This window comes from Eublepharis macularius, chromosome 3 (genome assembly GCF_028583425.1).
Source record: "Eublepharis macularius isolate TG4126 chromosome 3, MPM_Emac_v1.0, whole genome shotgun sequence".
NCBI classification, from domain to species: domain Eukaryota; kingdom Metazoa; phylum Chordata; class Lepidosauria; order Squamata; family Eublepharidae; genus Eublepharis; species Eublepharis macularius.
In genome coordinates, this window is record NC_072792.1 from 156796541 (window position 1) to 156821624 (window position 25084).

The 25084-nt window shown below is 43.0% G+C and overlaps 1 protein-coding gene and 1 long non-coding RNA gene across 2 annotated transcripts in view; one reads left to right on the forward strand and one right to left on the reverse strand.

Annotated features, from left to right (window-relative positions):
* LOC129326573 (uncharacterized) overlaps nt 1–9461 on the reverse strand; it is a 30562-nt gene extending 21101 nt beyond the window's left edge. The window contains exon 1 of the long non-coding RNA XR_008596714.1: nt 9281–9461. This is a non-coding gene — a long non-coding RNA (uncharacterized LOC129326573). The remainder of the gene's footprint in view (nt 1–9280) is intronic.
* A 3161-nt stretch (nt 9462–12622) lies between these two features.
* Nucleotides 12623–25084, forward strand: part of SACS (sacsin molecular chaperone) — a 36865-nt gene continuing 24403 nt past the window's right edge. Inside the window, exons 1-4 of the mRNA XM_054973946.1 lie at nt 12623–12710; nt 15839–15924; nt 17525–17636; nt 24610–24756. Of these exons, the coding sequence (XP_054829921.1) occupies nt 17621–17636; nt 24610–24756 (163 nt within the window). The 5' untranslated portion in view covers nt 12623–12710; nt 15839–15924; nt 17525–17620. The remainder of the gene's footprint in view (nt 12711–15838; nt 15925–17524; nt 17637–24609; nt 24757–25084) is intronic.

Below are 25084 nucleotides of genomic sequence, written 5' to 3' on the forward strand. Positions count from 1 at the left end.
AATATGTTGGCTTGTCTATAAAAATCTACATCCTGGCTGCAATTCCTCCTAATTTTCAACATCTATGAGCCAAACTACATGAGATGCCCGGCATGTATTCTTCATGTGTCAGGTCTCGCAAGGTTCCCTGGGTAGTGTAGGCTTACAAAGAACAGCTGCTCCATGCGATTCTGTGCTGGGGGAAGAGCAGTACAGGGAATTCTCTCTCTGTCTTTTGCAAAAAGCCTTTGCTTGCATTTTCCTCTGGGAGCTCAGGGGAGGGGTGGATGTACCAGGAGGCAGGAAATCCAGGGTGGCTTTTTGCGAGAGAGAAAAGGAGAGAAAGAACACCCCCCCACACACACACACACTGCTCTTCTCTTTGGCGGACAATCACATTGTGAATTCTCTTTTTCTCTTGCAAAAAGCCACCCTGGATTTCCTGCCTCCTGTTACATCCACACACACACATGCCCCTGAGCTCCCAGAGAAAAACCCAAGTGGAGGCTTTTTGCAAGAGACACAGAGAGAATCCCTACCACCACTCTTCCCCTGGTGGAAAATTGTACGGAGCAGCTGTTCTTTGTAAGACTACATTACCCAGGGAACCTTGCAGGACCCGACATGTGCTCGGGTATCTTGTGTAGTTTCCCTCTGAGAAAAAGGCAAGGTTTTTTTTTCAGGTGATAAGAGTGGAAACTATCACCAGCTAGAAAAAAAATTGCATCAGTAGGATTTCTGAAAATATCCATATATATCACCCTGCCTTCCTTCTTTATCAGTACATCCAAAAAAATGACTTTCGATTTGTCATAATATATTTCAAATTTAATACTGTTATGTATGGTACTTATAAACTGGCCAGACTTCATAAGGAAATCTTCTGAGACTCTTTCCAAATGATAAAAATATCAATCAAACATCATTTGTGAAGGTTGATACTGTCTCTATCGATATTATTTGCACCCTATGGCTGTTCCTGAAATTTGCCAAAGGAATTGACCCAGAAACTAAAAATAGTTCCTTTTCAGACACAGTTCAGCTAGTTGGCATAAAAGAAGATGTGGGTGGACTGGAAAAATGCTCCCTCTTATCAAAAATGTCTTGCAAAAGGTCTATAGCTTCATCTGGTGAAATGTTTGTATATAAAGAGACAACATCCATAGTCACAAAAATGACATCCTCAAATATCTCTTGGATGCTGTTGATGCAATTTTAAAAGTCCATGGTATCTCTCAAAGACATTGCCAGAGGTTCAAAAACAGAGCCACAGCCTGAGACAGTAAGTCTGCCAGGAGTAGAAAAGTACCTTTATGAATTTCAGGAAGGAGATATGACTGTGGCACTCTACCCTCTGTTTCCAATTAAAAAATCGTAAGTAGATTTATTTATGCAACCCTCTAGTAGAGCCTCATCCAAAATACTCACAATTTCTTTCTTAATAATTGAAGTGGGGTTTTCTGTGCTCTTTCTATAATGACTAGTTTTGTTCAATTGTCTAAATGCCTCCTTAATGTAATCGTCTCTGTCCCACACAACTACTGCTCCTCCCTTATCTGCAATCAGAATGTTGACTGGTGTGGACCGTAGGGACCATACCACTGCAGTCTTCTTCCATTTATACTGGTTCCCAGTTTTCCTCTGGGCCCATTCAAATTGCTGGTATTGACCTTTAAAGCCCTATATGGCTTGGGGCCAGCATACCTTAAGGACAGCCTTCTCCCATATGAACTTACCCATCCACTCTGGTCGTCTTCAGAGGTCCTGTTTTGGATGCCCCACCATCTGAAGCTAGATGGGCGGCAACTCAAGAAAGGTACTTCTCAACTGTGGCACTAAAACTTTGGAACTTCCTCCACAGGGAGATTCAGTTGTCTCCCTCTGTCATAATCTTCCAGCAGAAGACTTTTAAATTTTCTTTGGCATACTCCCAATAACTTACTGGCCCTTCTGCCTGGTTGTGTTGCTATTTTTGTGTGTTTATATGTTTTTATTGAAATGTTTATTTTATATATAATTACATTTATTTTAAAGCTGTTTTGATGTTCACTGCCTTGGAGACTCTATTTTGGTAGAAAAGTGACATAGAAATGTTTTAAATAAATAAATACATTTGGCAGATTCTCCATGGTGAGAAATTTCTCCTATTAAATGTTAGATCTGTGATTGCTTGAGAATTCCTCTTACAGCAGGGATGGTTTATCTTTTCAACATTACAAACCCTATATCTTTAACTGTTGTATAGATGATGGCATTTTGGCAAAAGCTGTTTTTTCAAATCTGACACGACAATTCCTGTACACAATTATTATTAATTTCTGTCTATCATATTGATATCATGCCTTTCCTCCAAGTAGCTTAGGGTGGCATATTTGTTTTTCACACATAAAGATGCCCTAAACCCGTGCTACTCACTGCATGGATTGCACACTGCTATATTCACAGTTGCTGTCAACCAAGAGCCACATTTACTTGCGTCCCTGTGATGAGGCCTGCACCTGAAGGAGGCTTGCAGCTTAGCTGTTCCTCCTGTGGCATCTGCCGACCACAAGCCCCTCTGGGCAAGGGCCTTGCCCACTTACCTGAGGTAGCTGGTGCCACATTGGGTAACGGTGCAGAAGACCCACTGAGTTATCACTGCACTAAAGCACTGATCCACTTTGAAACAGTGCATCTTTGTAGGTTGCTAGACCATAAGTAAGACTTAGTGCCATAATCCAAAGAAACTATGAGCAGGTGCAGACTCCTGAGCTGCTGAAATTTTTAGCAGTTCCTACTACTGAAGTGATGCACCACAGCCCCATATATAGCTAGGGCCTCAAATATGTGAGATTCTTTGATCTGTTGCCATAAGCCTTCATAGGCAACAGCTGATGCCTGTGAAAGCTGATGCCACATAGAGCCATTTTGTAAGATGACACAGTAGTCTTTGTTTATGTTTGTTTGCAGTTGAAATAATCATAGGGGAAAATCTTTTCATATTTGTTGACATGTATTATTTGAATGGGGGACATGGGCCGTTTCTGATACATGAAGAAAGCTGTTTCCCCTACAGCAACAAAAATTTGTTTCATTTTTTAGTGTTCTTTATAAATTCCTTTATGCTTAAAACTTTTCAGTGTAAGCAACTGTCTTGTATTGTTTTGGATATTAAATGCCTTACTTTTGACTTAATCAAGTTCTTTATGAATTTTGTGAGCTGTTGAATTATAAATAGTAACCCTGATTCAGCAGGAATGACCTGTGAATATAAACAAGTTGTATCTTGTGGGACTTGCCTTACTACTGATGCAAAGGGATACCAGAGTGAGAAAAATCATATATCTATAGTATATATAGTGTTCTTGTCTACAGATAAACTATGCTATCAACTCTGACACTGCCAAGTGCCAATCAGTATGCAAGGTTTGTGTGGGGAGGGGCTAAACAGATGCCTGAGTCAGATGAGATCAAATGCCCTTTCCTTTCTCCATGCCTGAGTGACAGATGAGACTATGAGGGCTGCCATCAAGCCAGAGGTCTATAGAAAAAAAACTGTGTGGCAGGAGCAGCCTGACTTTAGCCAAGATGTTATCCTGCACTGCTACTGGTGTGGGTGCTTTTGGGAGACTTGCTCTTTGCCCTGTCATTGCCACTGATATCCTGAGAGAGGGTGGGTGGGTGGTCCCAGCTAGCCCTCTCATCTGATGACTGTAACTGTCATCAAGCCAGCTATCCATGGAAGGACTGACTGTGTATTTTTATCAGCCCCGATCTTGCCGCATCTAATGTCGTTATCTGGATGCTGTAAACTGCCTTGAACATCTAAAGGGTGGAAAGATGGGATGTAATTTTTCCGTATAATTATTAAATAATATCTTGTGGGCGCAGGGTATGGGGAGAGGTTCCACAAGAACAGTAGGAAGCTTATGTGGTGGTCTGTGCATTTGGTTCCTGGCTTAGTGAGGGATCTGACATAGGAAGTTGGTGGTTGAGCTAAGAAGAGAATGTGTGCTTTCTGACATCTATTCCTAATGATGTAGGATAGTCTGTGACTTCTGAAAGCCATATGCAGTGTGATTTATGCAAATCAGGGCCTCCCCATCAGCATGACCTTTTTTTGCATGGATGATTTTCACAACTTTTGGCCCCATACCTCTGAGTTTTAAAAAAAATTCTGAATGCTTAATTCCCCCTTCAGATTTCATTGTGGCGTTTTCAAGATTTCTCTTTGGATTTTCTGCTTGTGCTTATTCCTCGATGTTTTTCTTGATGCAGTTTTGAGTTGGCTTTTTCAATCAAGCAGAATTTTCCATTCATCCCCCCCTCCCTCCTCTGTTCTGCCCTCCCCCCTCTACTGGCCACTTCTTGCTGATTGGTCACTACATCTTCCTCTCAACTCCTCTCTCCCCCTTCCCTCCTCCTCTTTCTTTCCCAAGATGCTTTTGTGTGTGTGTGAGTGAAGAAAACTTTATGTTATAACATTGTAATGCCATTCTCTCATTGTGTTGGTTTACCCCTCACCCCCTGCACGGCAGCCTCTGCCTCCCATTACATCACTATTCTTGTCTTTAAAAAAAATTCCCCCGATACTGGACAGCCATGCTCTGGATAGAAATTTTGTTTAGGATTTATGACATCCCCCTCTCATCGTCCAAACTAGAGCATCTGTGCAGGCTGACCCAGACCTGGGAGATAGAGGCCAACACTGGGGGGCAAACCAACATAATGAGACAACAACATTAAAAATATTATAATATTGTGGAGAAACGCCATTTTGTTGGTGAATTTAACTTTCTAGGTACTGCAGGAGGGAGGGGCCAGTTCTGGAGTGGAATTTGATTGGAGGGAGAGCGAGTCAGTTGGTGGAGGGGGGTTGGAAGTTGACAGTTGGTGGCTGAAGAAAGAGAGAGATGACTCAGAGGGGAGTTGTAGGTTTGAGTTAAACCCCAGGTATCGTGCCTGCCCTATGCAACATCCAGCTAGGACATGAGTATAGAGACAGAGGGAGAGAGATTAGGGGTTTTGTTTTTTCCTTATGTTATATATCGTCTTCTGTTCACTGCATACTTGTCTGGATGGAGTTATAATCTTAAATAAATTTTGTTGATTAATGAAGGAATGAACACCCTCTGTTCCACATAGATCCCCAACTGCTTGGGTCCACTAGGAGGGGAGAGATGTCAAGGAATACAAAGAGACATAACCAGAGGGAGGTTAGGAGGCTGTCCCGCCTAACCAGAATCCTATACAGGGACAGTGGTGGCAGCAACTACCCAGAGACAGAAATGTGAGACAGCCCCTTCAGGTGCCTGGCTAGGCGAAAAGGGAGGAGTAGGAAGAGCGGGGTCTACCAGTGGGAGGAAAGGCCCTGATTTGCCACAAATGTCATAAAGTTTTCTTCACCAAAAAAGTACCTCATAACAATATGATGGTTAATTTGTGTTATGGTTACATGGATCTATTTTAGGTTTCTGTGCTTTCTTGTTTAAAAGTTTTGTGCTTTCTTCTTGTTTAAAAGTTGTGTGTGCACATGCGCCATGTTGGGTTTATTTTCACTTTCATTTCTTTTTGTTATTTTTTCTTACTGCTAATGCCTTAGTGCTGGATGCCTTTGGTTGTAATGTCATACCATTATAATGCAATCATGCCACTGGGCCTGCACAAGAGTAAAAAAAAGGGGTGGCGGCGGCGATATGACATGGACAGTGACACCAATGATGACGTTCATACCTCACCACATAACCCTCTTTATTTCATATCTGTGTGGATAAAAAAAGACAGCACCCACACCAGGATTAAAAGCAGTGTGTGGAAAGGTTGATGGCCAAAATGAATCTGAACCTTAAGGAGTGAACACACAAAAGGAGGAGTAAATCACCCATGCAGAAAAGGCCCATGACATTCATATCTACAGTACACTGAACAATGTCTGTAGCATTACCTAACCTACTTAGCTATTTTAGTAGTCCATTTTATTCCACAGCTCCCTTTAAAAAAACTGCTTATTAAGAACTAGTTTATAATCTTTTTAATAAAACATGGGTTTTATAGAGGTTTTTAGTAAGGCGACACTGAAATGCTTGGTAACTTGAGTTTATGGTAGTCTGAATGATTTTCTTTGTTACATGGGCAGTGGATGGATTTCAATGAGCTTATACTGGAATAAGTAACAGTATTTCACAGTCGTACAAATTCCAGCTCAGGGAGTCACATTTTACTTACTTAAATGCTCCTCTGTTTTAGTTAGGATAAATTTTAAATAAAAAGATCTTTGTGAAAACATGGTTTGCTTTTTAAAAAGAATACAGATATTATGTTAATCATGTGGAGGACCCAAAAATACTTGCAAGAGGCATCTCATTTCTCCTTTCCCACTGTTTCCTCTCTTCCTTCCCTGAAGGGCCACAATAGCCTTTCCCATTTTCTTGCTTCCTTCTCTTCTTCCCACCCTCCAGCCAACCTACCATTCTCTGCGCCCTTATATTCTGCTTTCCCTCATTCCCTCCCCCTGCCAGCCCTTTCCTGGGAAATCTCTGGTCAGTTCCCACCACTGCACAGTTGTTGGCCCAGTTGTGGGGTGCCAGTTAATAGGCTTGGCCCAGTTGCAGAGTGGAGAACCCACAAACACTTGCAAGGGGCACCTCCGTTTCCCCTGTATCTGACTCTTCACACTATTTCCTGTTTCCCTTTTCGGGGCAACTCTTCCTTTTTTCCTTTCCACCCACCCAAGCACCCACCCAGCTTTTATCTGCCCCCATCTTCAGCTATATTTATTATTTATTTATACCCCACCTTTCTCCTCTCTACCATTTTATCCTGACAACAACTCTCAGTAGGAATCCCATTCCTCCAGTGGGGGCAGGGGATCCCCTGTTCCCATATTTTGCCCCCTACTACCTATTACCTGGCTGGCGGGGGGGGGGAGGGAGAGGCAGGGAATGAACCTCCTGGGGGCAGCATGACAATGTCACTGACGTCACTGCACTGCTCCAAAAGTGCGCCCATGCTTTGCATAAGGCCCAAATCAGCCTGCTGGGAAGCATGCATATGCTCCTGTGCCTTCTGCACTGGTTTGGGAGCAAATGAGCACTTTGTGTACACGCAAGGGACAAGGTAAGTGTGGGGTCCCCCCTCCCACCAAAAGGGCAAGGGAACCTGGCAACCCTACCCCTGTAATGTAGGTAGCTGAGATTATGTGACTGGCACATGGCCAGCAGTGAGTTTTCATGGCAGAATGGGGATCCTGGTCTTAAATTCTAACCATTAAACCACACCAGCTTTCATGGGGTGGCAGTTATCGAACAGTGGCAGGTCTGTGAGATATTATGTTGCTCAGTGGTTGTTGCTGGGCCTGGCCCCAGTGAGCTGTCTTTCAAAGGCCAAACAGCCCTGGAAACGGGCTTGCTCCTCCCCATGCCTTTTACTGACAGAAACCAAGCCTGACAATACTGGTGTGGTTGCCTAGCAATGGCCATTGAGGGCATTTGTTTCTGAAAGCTACAGGTGTCCCAATGTATTTTTTTAGATGTCAGGTTTTTCTGCAAACCTGGGCTTTCCTCAGGTTTGCAGAAAGATCCATTTTGACTGTCCATGACTCTTGTCTCTGGATTTAAGTATCCACAGAGGAGGGCATGTTGAAAATTATATATTCTGATGACGATTACACACGTTTTTGGGAGATAAAAGCTGTCAGGTAAATAAGATATTGGGTTGGATCCAGTTCCAATTTCCACTAATTAAAGTGGAGATTTTCAACAATCTCCCCACTCCCAACCCACTGCAAAGCTCTGACTCTCTCCCCGTTAGGGGCCGTAGTGGGAAGGGATAGATATGGAAGCTCTGCTCCATTGATCAAAGTTCCTTCCTTTATTAAGATTTTCCATGGTACCCAAGCCACAGCTGCTATTCTTGCTATTTCTTTTTTTGTCAAAAATTAAATGTTTGTGCAAACATAAATATAAAATCTTTTAAATGTTGTATTTTTTTAACATCTTAATTTTGGAAACAAAAAACAACATAGTAGAAGTACTAGTACTTGAACTTTGAACATTAGCATTGCTATTTTGTTTGGAAATGTGAATGTACATTTTGATTTTAAAGGTTTGAGTGAGATGACTCAGTTTCCCCACAGTTTTTTAAAGAAATCCCTAATAATAGTTTTGAGTTATATTCCAGAACACATTAAAAGTGCCTCATGCTTTGAAAGTATACCATTGAATATTACATATACTTAGCTTTTTCAATAGAAAGGATAGAATAATGTACACACTCATTATTTTGAGTAAGGAATAAAGAGGTGGTAGCTCTGCATTATTTATTGTAATGCACGAAGGTATGATACCCAATAACAAGTCACTTTTTGTTACAGCTAAAGTACTGCTGTCCCATTTATGCATACAAGGTTTCAAGTACTGTGCTAAATTTAAGGTTGAAATCCTGTGTTTGAAATTTCTAATAGAGGCTGATTTTTCATTGCATTGTCAGTAGAGTTGTGTAACTTTTAGTTTTGCATTTCCCCACACTAATTTTTGTTATTCAGTTATATCTGGGACCGACTAGGCACCACACAATGTAAGCTGCATCTTGATTCCCAGTCTCTTATTCAGCACAATAACTGAATTAATGGGCTGAAGCTTTATGCATCCCTCCACCTCAAAATGAGGCTTTTGCACCTCCATGACTGGGCGATTGTCAATACTCCATCATTGTCTCTGGCCCAACTATCTGATGCCCCCAAGCATACATTGAGAAAAATGAGTTGGTGGGAGCTGCATCCCTGAACTGGGCTGGACAAAATCATGCCTCCCCACTTTCAATGTACCTTTTGAGATTGCCATTGTGTGAAAACAGTGTCAGCGTAAAGATCCACTGAATACTTCATTTCCATGAAAGTTGCTCTCAAACGTGATGGAACTTTGAAACCAAACCTAGTGCTAGCATACGGTTGCCAACTCTTCCTTGTGAAATTCCTGGAGATTTGGGAGTGGAGCCAGGGGAGGGTGGGGTTTGGGCCTCAGCGGGGTATAATTTCATAGTCTTGCCCTCCAAAGCTGCCATTTCCTCTAAGAAATATAGTCTGAAGATCAGTTATAATTCCAGGGGAACTCCAAACCCCAGCTGGTGCCTGGCAACTCTGTTGTGGAAGAAACTTTGGCACCTTGTTCATGGTATCGGACCGTGGCTTTTACCACAGAAGCAGCTTCTGCTGCAATCAGTCTGCTAATCTTTACAAGGTGCGGGTTCAGTTGCGCTTACGGACCAATTAGATTTCCAGAGTATAAGCTTTTGAGAGTCAAAACTAAAAATATTATACCTTCACCTTAAATATCTCTGCCACCTTCTGACTGGACGCTTCTGCAGCGTGTCACGGCTTCTTTGCGCAGGGCGTACCGCAGTTGCTGCAGTAGGAAGGCGGGGGGGGAGAATGAGGGCCGCGGCCGTCCTTTTCCACACCGCCTGTCTCTTGTCCTTCGCGGGTCGGTCGTGTGAGCAGACGTGCAAGCTTTCCCCTCCCTCCATCGATGCGGAGAGGCCTGGCCACCCGCCCCCTCCGTCAGCCGCCGGCGCTGCTCGTCCCTCCTCCGGGCGGTCCTACCCTCTCCCCCATGTGCGGAACCGGCGCCGCGCTGCGTAGAGGAGGAGGGCGGAGAGGCCTGGCGGCTGCTGCTAACGCTAACGGTTTTCTTTCAAGCCGCGGGGCGCGCGAGTGGCGGCTTTGAACGGCTTCTGCGAGGAACAGGAGGAGGCCGCCGGGCCCCAGGCGCTTCCCTCAGCTGAGGAGGCCGGCGGGGGCTTTGGGAAGGGCATGTAAGTGAGGCCGGGCGGGATGGAAAAGGCGGGCTGCCGTCCTATAGGGATCTTCGAAAGCCTCTGGCGTCCCCTCGTTCTTTTTCTCCTCAGCACAAGGAGTCAACAATAGCTCGACTAGGGGAGGCAGCGTAATACGCTGCGCTTACGTGGGAGTAAGGCCCGCTGACACAGTGGGGCTTCACCTCGCTATCCTAAACCGCCCTTCTAAATCCATTGAGGGTGTAACGTTCAGGGTGTAAGCTTTCCAGAGTCAGAGCTCCCTTCTTCACATACCTGAAACTCTCTGTTTAGGATTGTGCTGTTAATTCCCAGGAAATGCGACCCCTTCAGGATTGGGCTTCTTATACCTTGCAGCAAAAACCAGCCCAGGTCCTGCCGGGGCTATCAGATGTATGAACATGGACAGTGAGGATTAGGGAGAGCTCGATATTTGTCTCAAATTATTCATCTGATACTTTTGCTGCTTTTATGGCTATTAATAGTTCTCTACTTTTTTTTTTTTTAAAGTCCATAGCTCTTGTTTTTTAACGCTTATTTTATGTTTGGGTGCCAGCACTCCTGCTTTTAAAAAAATGGTTATATTTTATCTATATTATGTTATTAGTTAAATTGTTTTTTTAAAAATTCCATGCTGCAGATTTCCTTGAGGGTCATCTTGCAAGAGAATGAGGGGTGAAAGTGATACAAATAAAGTACAGTTTCAAAGATCTCCCCACATTCCCATGTGCATATGCATAAGTGTGCACATACATCTTTACTGTTCACTGCAGGACAATGTAGACTTCAGTCTATGAAGGCTTTTGCCACAATGCATTTGTTACTCTTCAAGGTAGCACAGGATCCATCCCCCATCCTGTTATCTGTGTTTTGCAACTGAAAGTGGGGAATCTTGAGGAAGGGATGTGTATTGCAGCTGCTTTTTGATCAGGGTGGAATACCATGCACTTTCTCCCCCCTACCCCCAGCCCCCAGTGATTTGTTAACATATGGAGAAAGTGACAGGTGCAAGCAAAGCCAAGAGCATATTCAGGATAATAGCTGTGGATTGAAAGAAATTGAAGGGCAATGAAGAAATGCCTTCCTGCCAAGAAACCTCACATTAGAAGGAAAAAGAATTGCTCTTAGGGGAAAAATGAATATTCCATAATATTCCATAATGAATATTTCCCCTCAAAAAGGTCTAGAAATACATATTTCATTCACATTAGTGAGTTGTCTGAGTCTCCTCTACACGTCCCTGGCTAGGAATTGCAGTGGTAGTTTGCACTGAGAATTATAATAAGTATGTAATTATTAATTAGGCAATTTTTAAAACTACAAGTATCAAAATACAATTGTGTAAATCTCTGTAAGCGCTGGTCATTCTTTGTTAAAAAAAAAAGTACAGAGCTGATTAAGGCTCCCATAAAGCAACTAAAATGAGCAAAGAGTGGAACCTTTCCAACAAAAGGCTAAAGCGATTGAGCCTTTTAGTCTAGAAAAGTGTGGGATGGGATATGATGACAGGGTTTTATTAAGTTATGAGTAGTGTAGAAGTGTGAGAAGACCCACCCCTCACATAAGAACTTTGTCATTCAATGAAATTGAAGAAAGTAAGTTCAGGGCAGGCAAAAAAGAAAAGAAGTGGCACTTAATCATATTAGTGGATATTAGTATTACAGGACCATCTATATCTCTCCCCCCAGCACCTAATAAAAGGGGACAGCTATGGCTATCATGCCTTTCTTGGTGTGTGAGATTCTCTGATTGACCATTGCGCAGGTTGTGGACTAGATGGTCTTTTAGTCTGATTGAGTAACACAGTTTTTATGTACTGGTACAGCCTATGAAATATTTATATGTCTGAAGAATTCTGTGAGGTTTGAGAGGCTGTATATGCTAAGTATGAACAACAGAACAATTAAAATATTGTTCTGCTTGGTAATGTACTGTATTCTTTTGCTATTTATTCAAATCCAGCTTCCTTTGATTTCTTGATGGTATAGGTCGGCAAGGGTAACTGTGCTTCATGACTATGTGGGCTGCAGGACATTTGAGGTGCTACCTTCAGTGTCTGTTGGAGGCATCAAAGAGTTAATTTATCCAGAAACAGGTTTTCCAGTAAGTGAGCAGTGTCTATACCACCATGGAAGAGAGGTAAGCTTCCTCATCTCTTAGAACTTCTAAACTGGGACCTAGGCTCCCTTTGACATTCTGCTATTGCAAAATAAATGAATTTACATGAGAAAGCTGTGAGAGTGTATATTCCAGACATAATTAAAGATGCTTTTTTTGATTCATGAATGTCTAAAATGACTTGTGGCCAACCTGCTTCCTTTTGTTTGCCCTGTTGCAAGATCTCAGATAGAATGGTATAGAATCTTAGTGTCCTGGGGCAGTGAAGCACTTCTCAGAAATGTTGTGCGCTAATTGAGCAGTTGTGGTCTGTTTCCCTGCCCTGAGCACAGGAAGATCAGAATTCTTGAAGTCTTAAGCCAGTGATTCCTGATGGGGTGTCCTTAACAGGTGCTAGTGTGTTTAATGGTGCCAACTTGATTCTTGGGTCTTGGAGATAAAACTCAAAAGGTCAATGGAACAAGAAAAACAAAATGAATAGGGTTGCTCCCTTCCAACTGATTGACTAGTGAATGGCTGAACTCATTCTGCACATTACGTCCATGTGCTCTCAGCTTTGCCATAGGCTCAGGCTTTCTTACATCTATGAGCTTTATAATCCTTCCCCTTTGGTCATGCACATAGTAAACTTACCCATTTATTTGGGAAATGAAACCATTTGTCTCACTAGTTGCGGTTATGGTGAGGAGCAGCATATTCAAGAATGCTCAACATCTAAAATCTCCTTTCATTTCAGTTACCTGACTTCATCAAGATTGAGGACCTTCAGACTTCCCAGAATCATGTGTTTCTAGACCTTTTGTCAAAGGGCTTGAAAGGAGGAGGTACGGTAAATACCATAAACCATTCCTTCAACTGTTGCCCCTTCCATTTTCCTCTTTTCTCTGTTACTACTATGTTTAGCGTTTTAACAATTTCAGTGGTCGTATATACAGTTGGAACATCTTTTTGCAGAACTTTTTGGACCATGTGTTATTGTAGTGTGTAATAAAACAGTGACTGGTTTTTGTTTTGAGAAAGGTTGATTGTTCAGTATATGCTGGCAAGGGAAGAGGGGAGGGCTTCAGGGGCTTGTGAAATTTTATACACAAGAATGGGGTCCTCAGATTGCTAAACATTGAAAATTTCTGTTTGAGAGAGTTTGTTGGTTTGGGTTCTTTGAACTGCCACCAAAACTTCATTGAGCAGTCCTCAGTGTTGTAAAGAGGCTGATTTGCAGGCATGGAAAGTTACAAATAGTTTGAAAGTGTAGTGTAGCTTGAATGTTTGTTTATTTTATTTATACCTCGCCTTTGTCCTCAATGGGGATCCAAAGTGGCTTATATCATTCTCCCCTGTGAGGTAGGTTAGTCTGAGAGTGTGTGAATGGCCCAAGGTCACACAGCAAGCTTCCATGTTAGAGTGAGGATTTGAACTTGGGTCTTCCTGACACACTATCTACTGGATTTGAGTCTAGTGGCTCCTTAGAGACCAACAAGATTTTCAAGGTTTAAGCTTTCAAGAGGCAGAGCTCCCTTCTTCATACTTCTTCACACTGAGTTGAGTGTGTAGTTTTTACAGGTGACTGACCAGGCAGACAGTGAAATGATGGCAAAAAAGTAGTAATAATTGTAGTAAAGTATGGTCTGCATTGTGTTATACACTAAATCAAATAAATAATTTTGGGCTGGCTCCGCACTAACATTTCCATGGGTATAAGGATTTCTGTACATGGAGCATAATTCTTTGCCTCCTTCCTCCTATGGCAGCCTGAAATGCCCCTATTCCTTGGGGTCCCTTCTTCCCCAAAATAGGATTTCACGGGTAGAGGGGAAATGAACTCTGTGGGTGGAAATCTTTGCACCCATGAAAACATCTAGTCTGGATCCAAGCCTATATCTTTTTAATGAGAATTTTTAATGAGAATTTTAGTTGTATGCTGAGATATAGTTACAGCATACATTAATATGATTATTATGCTTTGAATTGGATTTGTATTGTGTACGAGTTATTAAAATAAATAATTCTACAAGAGTTTATTTTATTTTTTGCTGAACTTACTTTAAAAATAAGGTATGACTTTATATGGGGTATCCAAATGCTATATACCTTTAATAATAATACAGCAGAAAACCACCAGTAAACTCCTTCAAATATAATGAAACAGCAGTTGATTTCATTAAAACTATATTCTTAGGGTGCTAGTGTTATTATTATAGCATAAAGTTTAATGCTGCAAAGGTTAGTCTTTGCTGTTCTACAAGGCTCTTGTTCTGCTGTTATAGACAGCTAGCTGCTTCTCTAGAGTAATTTCATCAAGCGTGTTGTAAATTAAAATAAGTTTTGAATGAAGGCATGCAGACAACAGATTTATTGATTGATCTTTCAGCAGTGGGTATGTATGGAATTCTGGGGGTATGGCCCAATGGAACTAGAGAGAATACTTGAGTGGTAGAATCAATTGGGACGGTCTGGGTTGTGCAGGGTTTTTTTTTGTTTCCCCATTACATTGTCCCGCATTCATGCTCCCATCTGTAAGTAACCTGTATTTTTTCTCTAAAAGAAATGCTTTCTTTAAAAAAAAAAAAGACAAAAATCTTTCTCACCATCTTTTTAATGTGTCCAGAAGGGAAGGGATGCCTTCGGTTTCAGTGGAAAGGAATGCTCCCTTCATTCTCCCCTCATCTACATTGTCACATTAACTTATTCTTTTGTTTTGTTTTTGAGTGCTGAGCAATGTTTTTGTTTTGTTTTCTTTTGAGTGCTGAGCAATGGTAACAGCACTGTTTGTTGAGCTATGAAAATACAGAGTTGTATGTGTGTTTGTATTCGTAAGCAATACATAAGTCTTGCATTACTGAAATAGAAGGATTGGGTAAGGCAAGGATTCACAGCTTACTGCCATTCCTGTAACCAAAAAACACATCCATGCTTACTGTGGTGCTTATACTAACTATGTGAGATTCTTGACACAGAGAGCCAAGCTACAAGTGACGAATTACACTTGCCATTCACTTGCTCTCCACTTAGTGAGAGCAAGAGAACAGAGGAATACACGTGAGTCTGTTCACTAGCCAGGCAAGTGTAATTCGTCACTTGTAGCTTGGCTCAAAGAGAGGGGAGGGGATTGGCCCTATTGCCTCGCTCAACTTAGAAAGAAGCCAATGCATGGGGAGAGGGGTGGCCCCAGTTTAGAACTGCAGAGATGCTTCGACACAGAGGAAGAGAGGAATTTGCTTTCCTAGAGCTGAAATGTAGCTGAAATCCGTAGGGCACTAATTCACTAGGGAGGATTTATTGGCCCCATTGCCTTGCCCAGTCTAATTAAGTAATTCATTCATTAATCAGGAATGGGAGGGAGGACTGTCCTCATTGCCTTTCCCACAGCTTAAATGTTGCTGAATTCATTACAAGGAGGCAAGTGTGGAGAGAGTGGCATTGTGTTGTTCCTTATCCCTACTGTTCAAACATGGAGGTTAAAAAACCAAGCATTTCAGCTTTGAGCTATTCCCAAGCAGCAGCATGCATGCATTCTGAAATAAAAAAAGAAAAGAAAAGGTGGTTGGGAAATCATGACGGTGGCCTGACATATTGGGAGGGGGTGGGTGGGGGAATGTACATCTGGTGTGAAGAACAAACAGGGCAAACTATATTAGGACCATGGATTGCCCTGCTGCATCTGAAATCTCCATAGCAAGTGTGAATTGACCAATAGTTGTGGTAGTTGTGGTATGATTACCATGCCCCACCCCTTGGGTGGAAGCAGACCTGGTTGTAGTATCAATGAGCGATTTGTGCAGTGGTAACCACTGTGGCTGCCCAACCAGGGCAATTGAATGGCAAAGTTGCAGGCAGCCACCTCCGTACAAGTTGCCTGGCTGGAAAAAAATCTGAAAACAGTAAATTTGCTAATGTGACAAAAATAACAATTATATGTGTTTCTGAAACAGTTTTGTCTCTTCTGCATTTTTAGGCCGTTTTGGACAAACGACACCACCACTTGTTGATTTCCTTAAAGATATTTTGAGAAGATATCCTGAAGGAGGACAGATTCTTAAGGTAAAGCATAAAATATTTTAAAGTAAATATTATTTAAAAGTTTTACTGCATTAAATATCTATTTAGTTAGCCAACGTATCTTCCTTAATAGCCATTTTGCCAGCATTTTATCTCTTTGTGATACATTAAGTTGACTTCTCATTGTGTATTAAAGAAACAATTAATTTGTTTGATGAAAGGGGTGAGGGCAGAGAGGGACAGTGCATCAAAGATACATTGCTGAATCCTCTCCTTTCCTGATAAGGAATACAATGAGAAAAGAAAGGGGGACCTTCTTGTTTCTTGTCATGCCTGCGACAGTGAGGTTTGAATACACATTTCCAGAGCACCTGGGAAATGGACAGAAGGCCAGTGATTCCATGTATTACTTGGGCCTCCGGTCTTTGCACTGGTTTCCTTTTCTGGCAGCACTGGGGCTGTAGCACTCTGACATTGTTACCTCTGAATGCATGGAGCCAATGGAAGGATTTCCCTCGGCTGCCATGGCCTCTTTTCTCCTTGCTCCATCACCAGCCTTAAAAACTTGGTCTCTTTAAAAAAATTCTGGATGCTTCAGATATCTTGATTGCTTTTAGAGCCTGATGGAGGTAAAGAAATGACAGCAATACATGGCAGAAGGAAAAGGGGGGGGGGAGCAAAAACAAGGAGAAGCTGAAGCAAGGCTGAGGGGCTTGGGTTTGTGGAAGGAGATGGAACGGTTCTCTCTCAACATGGCTCATCAAATGTTTTGTGTTTTAAATGTTTTCGTTGAATGTCATTGCTATTTTTATATTTGTATTTTATTGATTTATGATAATTATGGGGGAAAGTGCTATCAAGTTACAAGCGACTCACAGCAACTCTGTAGTTTTTTCAAGGCAAGAGACATTCAGAGGTGGTTTGCCATTGCCTGCCTCTGCGTAATAACCCTAGACTTCCATGGTGCTTTTCTATCCAAGTACTAATCAGGGCCAACCCTGCTTAGCTTCTGAGATCTGATGAGATCAGGCTAACCTGGGCCATACAGATCAGGACTTGTGATAATAGTAAATAATAATGTCTTGTTTGGCCCTGAATTGTAAACAGTTTGAACACCTAAAATGTTTAAGGGGCAGAGTTGATTGGTTTTTTTTGGTGGGGGGATGGACTCCTGGTATGGCTACTCTACTACTTCAGCTGGCATTGAGGTGTTAATTGATATCATTGCTTTCATTTTTCCTTCTGTGCTTCAGCATTATGATTTAGATAACAATTTTAATCTCCTCTGGAGGTCTTTCATTCATAGGGTCACCATAGGTCAGAGGTGACTTGACAGCACATAACATACAAGTTGGGGAAGGTGGGTTTATTCAGATTCCTGTAGTTTTAGTAGCTGATTATTTAGGAAGGCTCTGCTAGGTTTGCTCCGACTGCTGCAGGAATAGGGGACAGAGAAGCAAATAACATCGTCATAAAATAGAAGAGGTAAGCTGCCACTTACACAGTGCCATTCTTGGTTTCATGGAATATTTTACCCTCTCAGTTGACTAGCATGCCAATCCTAAATTGATGATTTTTTGTTGATCTGGTTCAACCTTTTTATAGTTCATTAAATAACATATTTGTTTTACCTTTTTTTCAGGAATTAATTCAGAATGCAGAAGATGCTGGTGCCACAGAAGTTAGGTTTCTATATGATGAGACTCAGTATGGGACAGAGTCTCTCTGGTCTAAAGACATGGCTCAATACCAGGGTAAATATTTCTTTTTTTTCAGATCCAGCTTTGTTCCTAGCTTATTTGCCGTTTGGTGAAGAAGTGATGTACTTTGAATCAACATTAGCGCAAAAAAACTTTGTAGTTAAGTTTTGTCTAGATTTTGTGTTTTACATACAGTTATTTCATGTATAATCTAGGGATATACACCCAAATATTTCCAGTCTGAAAATATAAATGAAAAATACTATATCAGTATTTTTCAGGTATATTCTGGTCATCTGAAATGGTATTCAGGATTTGAGAATATCAAATTCTGGGATTTTAGAATCCTGAGGATTTTAGAAAAAAGATGGTGGCGCAGACAGGAACAGGCTCGTCAGCTCCCACCATCTTTTACTTTTAACAGCTTCCCTGTTACTTTTAGCCAGCATTAACTTAACTTTTTAATTGACAAAGCTGCACCATTGCTTTTCATCACCTTCACCCCATACCCCGTGCAAACAACTGAAATTGGAAGGAGAAGAGAGGAAACAGCTAACCTGCAGAACAGTTGGAAGCCGGGTGAGCGAGCATAGTGAAACAGAGTAAGGCTGAGCGAAACTGAGCAAGGCAAGGTGGAGCTGCCCTGAGCCCGGCTGACGCAGGGGAAACCTGGTGGGGGAACGGGGCTGAGTGAAGTCGAGTGAAGTTAAGCTAAATTACTTTGATATTCGACGCCTGAGTTAAGCACTGACAAGCCGAGGCTGACGCCCCATGCGGAGCCAAGCGGCTGAGTTTGAGCAGCCAGGTTGAGGGTTGAGTTGAGCCGAGCTGTGCTGCTGAGCTGAGCGACCGAATTGAGCTGAGCCCCACCGCTGATACTCCAGTGCTATCCAGTGCTGAGAGGTGCGTTTAAAAGAGATGTTCGCTGCTACCTGATTACCCAGGTGCTGGGAGTTGCAAGGCCTTCCCAGGCAGTTCTGGAGGTTTGGAAGCTGGCGTTGAGCTGAGGAGCTAGAGGATGGCGTCTAAGAGAGGCGCCCTGGCTGAGTGTTGAAGTGGAGTGGAAGAGAAAGAACATGCTGCTCAAGTCACTAAAATTGGGTTACAAACCTGCTGGACTGGAGGAGAGGTTGGTAAGAGAAGGTGTGGGGTGAGCAGCCTGGGACCATGGGACTTGTGCGGGGGACATGGTGTATTTGTGTGCCTTGCTTGCCCCCCCCCCCCAGAAGCTGGAATATCTCTGCACTGGCCTGGAGACAGCTGGGTGGCCTGAGAGACCATCGAAGGCCCCTAGAGGTTGTCGGGGTTAGCCAACCGAACTCAGAATCAGGCTGAGTTCTAGATGGCCTAGAGCTGGAACTGTGGGCCATTCCTTTGAATTTGATGGAGGGGTCATGGATTTGCTGAGAATCTTTTAGGTTATTTGAAATTTTATTGGGCGGAGGGGGGGCTTATGACTAGGTTCTATGCTTGATAAATTGAGAGGCATGGGGTAATGTTATATAATGCTATAAATGTATTGGGATTTATATATATATATATTTTTTTTATAAAAAATTTTATTGGAATTAGAAATATTTCGTCATTTATAACAATCAAATTACTTTAATATTCCAGTTCTAACCCCCTCCCTTCCCCCCCCCCGTTTGTTGACTTCCAACAGTTTTCCAACCCTTTGTCTATTCTTCCCCTACTCATTTCAACTTATTTTGTCAATTAAACATATACTTTCACACTCTTCTAAGCTAGTCTATTATAACACAGTACTAAGTCAGTTTCCCTTCACTTATCAACTAACTAATACATTCCTGGCATATTATTCAATAGTAATAATACTGGTAATATTCTCAATATCCTGTACTCTAACTTATTCATTCTAATGTCATCAATATGGGACAAACAATTTATCCCTCCCTATACATAACTTGAGTGCTCATAAGTGATGAATACATTTATAAGTCAACCAATTTAACTTATACTCTATATGTTACTCTTTACTTCCTCTTATATCTTTTATCTTTATAACATAAAGTCAATCAATTTGACTCATATTCTACACATTTCTAAATATCGCTATAACCAAAAATACCTTCAGCATAAGTCAATCAATTTAACCTATATTCTATATGCTACTTCTCATTCCCCCCCTGCTTGTATTCATGAATTTTAATTCTATTAATTCTCAATTACACCCCTATCTGCCAGCAACATAATTAATTAATTAATTTCTATTCTTATATATCACATAATAACTATTACTTAATACTGTATAGAATAATCAAATAGAATAATTGCTTAGTAATTCTTCTTTAACTCTCCTCCCCCCGGTATAGTCACTTCTCTCTTCTTTTGTTTTTCTTCAATAATTTTCAAACTGCCACAGTTCTCCTCCCACCTCCCATTTTTTCACCAAATATTGTTTCAGCTTCTCCCAATCTGTGTTAAACTGTCCTGGATCAAGGTCTCTTAGTTTTCTTGTCAGTTTATCCATCTCCGCCATGTACAGCAATTTGTGAATCCAGTCCTCTATAGTTGGCACTTCTTGTACTTTCCACTTTTGCGCATACAAAAGTCTAGCCGCTGCTGTCATGTAAAAAAGCAATGTCCTATGTTGTGCTGGAATATCTTCCATTCCCAAGTTCAGTAGCAGGAGTTCTGGGTTCTTATTAACTTGAAACTGTAAAATCTCACTTATTACTCTTATTATTTCCCCCCAGTACTGCCTGACTACCTCACAAGTCCACCACATATGATACAAAGATCCTTCATGTATTGGGATTTATATTGATGTTAATTGAGGGCAGCTAAGTTTATGTTGTTCTGTATTGCTGAGGATGATGTTACGGGATGGAGGTTGTGGAAGGGCTGTGTGGGGGGAGACTGGAATGGAGATGGGGATCCCAGTACTCTGGTGGCAAGGGAGGTATGGTGGTGGGACAGGGTTTTGGAGTGGAAGGCCTCAGAGATGAGATAGAGCTTGGTGTCCTTTCAACCTGCGTCCCATCCCAAGGCATGCAGGTTGTGGGGCTAGGAGGAGAAACAGCCTTCCTTGGCACTGTTGTGTAATGCCAGGTCCATTAATAATATGCTACATGACTTTTTTGCTGCAGAAAATGTGGACCTGGTATGCATGACTGAGACCTGGGTGAGGGATGGTGAAATGGTTGCCCTGAAAGGACCCCCCCCCCAGGGTTCTCGGTCCTTCACCAGTCCTGAACGAATGGTCGGGGGTGGAGTGGGGTGACTATACTCATTCGAGAGTCTTTCTCCTTCAGGCCAGCCCCCGTACCTAAGATCACTGGCATTGATTGTGTTGGCCTGATGTGGGATGCTGAGGAGAGTGTAGCTATCTGTCTGGTGTACCGACTGCCTAGCGCACCAGCAGCTACCCTGTTGAACCTGTTGGAGGCGGGGGCGGGGTGGGCCTTGGAGCACCCTAGGCTGTTAGTCTTGGGTGACTTCAATGTCCATGCTGACGATGCTGCCTCCTCTCAGGCTGTGGACCTGGTGTCATCCATGGCAGCACTGGGACGCTCCCAATTTATTTCAGCCCCCATGTGCCAAGTGGGCCACACGCTGGATTTGATCTTTGGGATGGGGATTTGTGTGGACCTTGATGCCACTGAAGTGGTGCCGTGGTCAGACCACTCTGTCCTGAAGGCTTGTCTGGGAGTGCCAGCCTCCTCCTGCATAGGCAGTGAGCAAATTTATGCTTGTTCGTGGAGACTAATGGATCCAATTGGTTTCCAGAATGTTCTGCGGGATCCGGTGCCCCTGGCGGTTTGTTAGATGAGCTGGTGGAGGATTGGCATGGCTGTCTCTTAGAAGCCATTGACGAAATTGTTCCCCGTTGCCCTCTTTGTTCCCATGTCAGACTAGCCCCTTGGTATACAGAGGAGCTACAATGGATGAAATGGGAACTGAGACGACTTGAGCGAGTGTGGTGATGGAATCGGGACGAAGAGACAAGATCATCTTATAGAGCGCTGTTTCCCAAAGTATGGGTCAGGACCCACTGGTGGGTCACGAGCGGATATTGGGTGGGCCCTGAAACTGATAGGGTGACAGTCGCAACACGTTGGCTGGGCCGTGTGGAAGCAGCAATATAACGCTGCTTCTTTTTCTTCATGTTAGGCACGGGTGCGTTATATATGGTTATTGTATTAGGTGGGTCCCGAACTTTGAATTTTTTTTTAAATGGGTTACGGTCCAGACAACTTTGGGAAACACTGTTATAGAGCATTTATGAAAGCTCATGAGGTGGCTGTGAAGGCAGTGAAGAAAGACTACTCCGCTGCCTCCATAGCATCTGCAGGCTCACGCCTGGTAAAATTGTTTCAAGTGGTTCGGTCCTTGGTCTCCCTCTTGCAGGGAGACTGCCAAATTAGAAATTTGGCTATTAGCTGTGAGACTTTTGGGAGGTTTTTTACAGACAAAATCTTGTCCCTCCGCCACAATCTGCCGGCCACAGTTAATTCAGTAAGAGAACTGGAGACCCCTTGGCCATCTTCTGGTCTGATTTTAGATCACTTCAGTCTGGTCTCCCAGGAGAAAGTTGACAGGATCCTGCAGCTGGTGAGGCCCACTATGTGCTCCTTGCCCTTCATGGCTAGATAAGGCCAGCGTAGATGGGCTGAGGGCCCCACTGGAGACTATTATTAACATGTCGTTGAGCTCTGGGTTTTTTTCCAGACCGTTAAAGGAAGCTGTAGTGAAGCGTCTCTTGAAAAAGCCAACTTTGGACCCCACCGACCCATCCAGTTACTGCCCAGTCTCGAACCTCCCGTTTCTGAGTAAGGTGATTGAGTGGGCGGTGGTGGAGCAGCTTTAGACTTTCTTGGAAGATGCATCGGTCCTGGACCCATTTCAGTTCGGCTTCTGACCAAGGCCATGGGACTGAGACAGTGCTGGTCGCCCTCACAGACGATCTCCATAGGCACCTGGACTGAGGCGTGTCAGCGCTGCTGGTGCTGTTGGATCTCTCAGCAGTGTTTGACACGGTCGACTATAAATTGTTGACCCACCGTCTTGCCGATGTGGGGATACAAGGGACTGCCCTGCAGTGACTTGTCTCTTTTCTCCACGGTCGGGGACAGAGGGTGGTGCTTGGGGAGAGGTTATCAGCATGCCAAACATTGGTGTGCAGCATCCCCTAGGGGGCAATACTCTCCCCTTTGTTGTTCAATCTGTATATGTGCCCCCTCACCCAGCTGGTATGGAGTTTTGGACTGGGTTGTCACCAGTATGCGGATGACACCCAGTTGTAACTGTTGATGGATGGACAGCCTGGCTCTCCCCCTGTAGCCCTAACTAAAGCTTTGGAGGCCATGTCTGGATGGGTGAAGCAGAGTAGACCAAAGTTGAATCCCATGAAGACGGAGGTCCTGTACTTGGGCCGTGGGGTGTCGGGGGGGGGGCGGAAATCCAGCTCCCAGCCTTTGATGGGGCAGCACTTGTGCCCGTTCATTGGCCAGGAGTCTTGGTGTGACGCTGGACTCCTCCTTATCAATGGAGGCCTAGGTCACAGCAGTTGCCCGGTCTGCTTTTTTCCACCTTCGGCAGGCCAGACAGTAATCCATGCAATGGTCATCTCCAGATTGGACTACTATAACTTGCTCTACACATGGCTTCCCATGAGTCTGACCCGGAGGTTGCAGCAGGTCCAAAATGCTGCTGCGCGTGTCCTTGTTGGCACACTATACAGGGACACTTAACTCCAACCTTGCAGCAGCTGCACTGGTTCCCCATGGAGTTCCGGATCAGGTTCAAGGTGTTGGTCTTAACCTTTAAAGCCCTAAATGGACTGGGACCAGCATACCTGAGGGACCGCCTCTCCCTGTATATGCCCTGGAGGGTGCTGAGATCTGCAGGTAAACACCTGCTGGTGGTCCCTGGCCCCAGGGAGGCTCAACTGTCCTTGACGAGGGCCAGGGCTTTTTCGATCCTGGCCCCGACCTGGTGGAACTCTCTGTTGGAAGACACCCAAGCCCGCCAAGATCTTTCATCTTTTCAGCGGGCATGCAAAACAGATGTTCCTCCAGGCATATGGTTGAGGTCAACATTAAATCCATCAATGAGCCTCCCTGTTGGTCTCCTACCTGGGGGGAGGGGAACTATATAAACCATCCCCCACACATGAGCAGCCATAAGATATTGATCCATTCCTCCACATTTTTTATATATGGTGAACTGGTGGACTTCCTGATATGTTTGTGTTTGGAATCTGTGATTTTAGTGTATTTTACTGTATTTCTCTATTTTTACTTATTATTGTAACCAGCTCTGAGCCCGCTTGGGGAGGGCGGACTATAAATCAAACAGATGATGATGATGATAATCTCAAATATTTATTCCAAAAAAATCTCTGAAATGTTCAGGAATATCTGGGGCTACTATGTTAAGGATTCCTGGACTTTTCTCTCCTCTCTCAGGGTTTTCTGGCAATGGGAGGAAGTGGGGAGGGTTCCTCACAATTACACAGCAGCTGTAGAGAATGACTTTTTTTGAGAGTCAGCGCTCCCTTCATCAGATACCTGATGAAGTGAGCTCTGACTCTTGAAAGCTCATACCCTGGAAATCTAGTTGGTGTTTAAGGTGCTACAGGACCCGAATCGTCCTCTTCTACTACAGATCAACATGGTTACCCACCTGAAACTACCTTTGTTAAGGTGCACATCCATAGTGTAATCTATATACATCCATTTAATTACCAATATGACCTACAATGGGTGTATCCTACCTGCAAGTCAATCTGGATTGTGGCTAGGTTTAGGTGTACAATGAAAATAAGTTAGAAACCAGTGCTTGGATCATCCAGATGTAATATTCATAAGGCAGAGAGAATTATAAAGTTAGAAATTATTAATGACTGTTCAAGTTTATCTCAGTATATTCTTTTACAATATTCAGCAGTTACATTCTCCACAGATCAATACATTTATGCTGTATTTCTTGGATTTTAATATAATGTCTTTAAAAAATTGTAAGTGTACTAAAATTTCTTATTTTGTCTGTATTTATCTATCAGGTCCTGCACTGTATGTATACAACAATGCAGTTTTTACCCCTGAGGACTGGCACGGCATTCAGGAGATAGCAAGAAGTAGGAAAAAGGATGATCCTCTCAAAGTTGGAAGATTTGGAATTGGATTTAATTCAGTTTATCACATCACAGGTATTTACAGTGAACCTTTTTAAATAAAAGTACATTGGGGCCTTGTACATGTGGGACATGTGCTCCATTGGTGCTCACACTAAAAGTTTGCTCTAGATTTAAAAATAGTTTGTTAGTTTGAATAGGCACTGGTTAGTAGGAAAAAAATTAGCATTATTAACAAGGTGGGGTAAAGGAGAATTAACCCACACAGGGATATATGACATGTTGCTGGGCTAATGAAACTCTAAAGATAATGTCAAGCCAATGTAGTTCATGATTTCCTGAAACCTCTTCCTTGGGTTAAGTGAAAGAGGATCTCCAGAGGTATTCATGACTGTTACGGAGT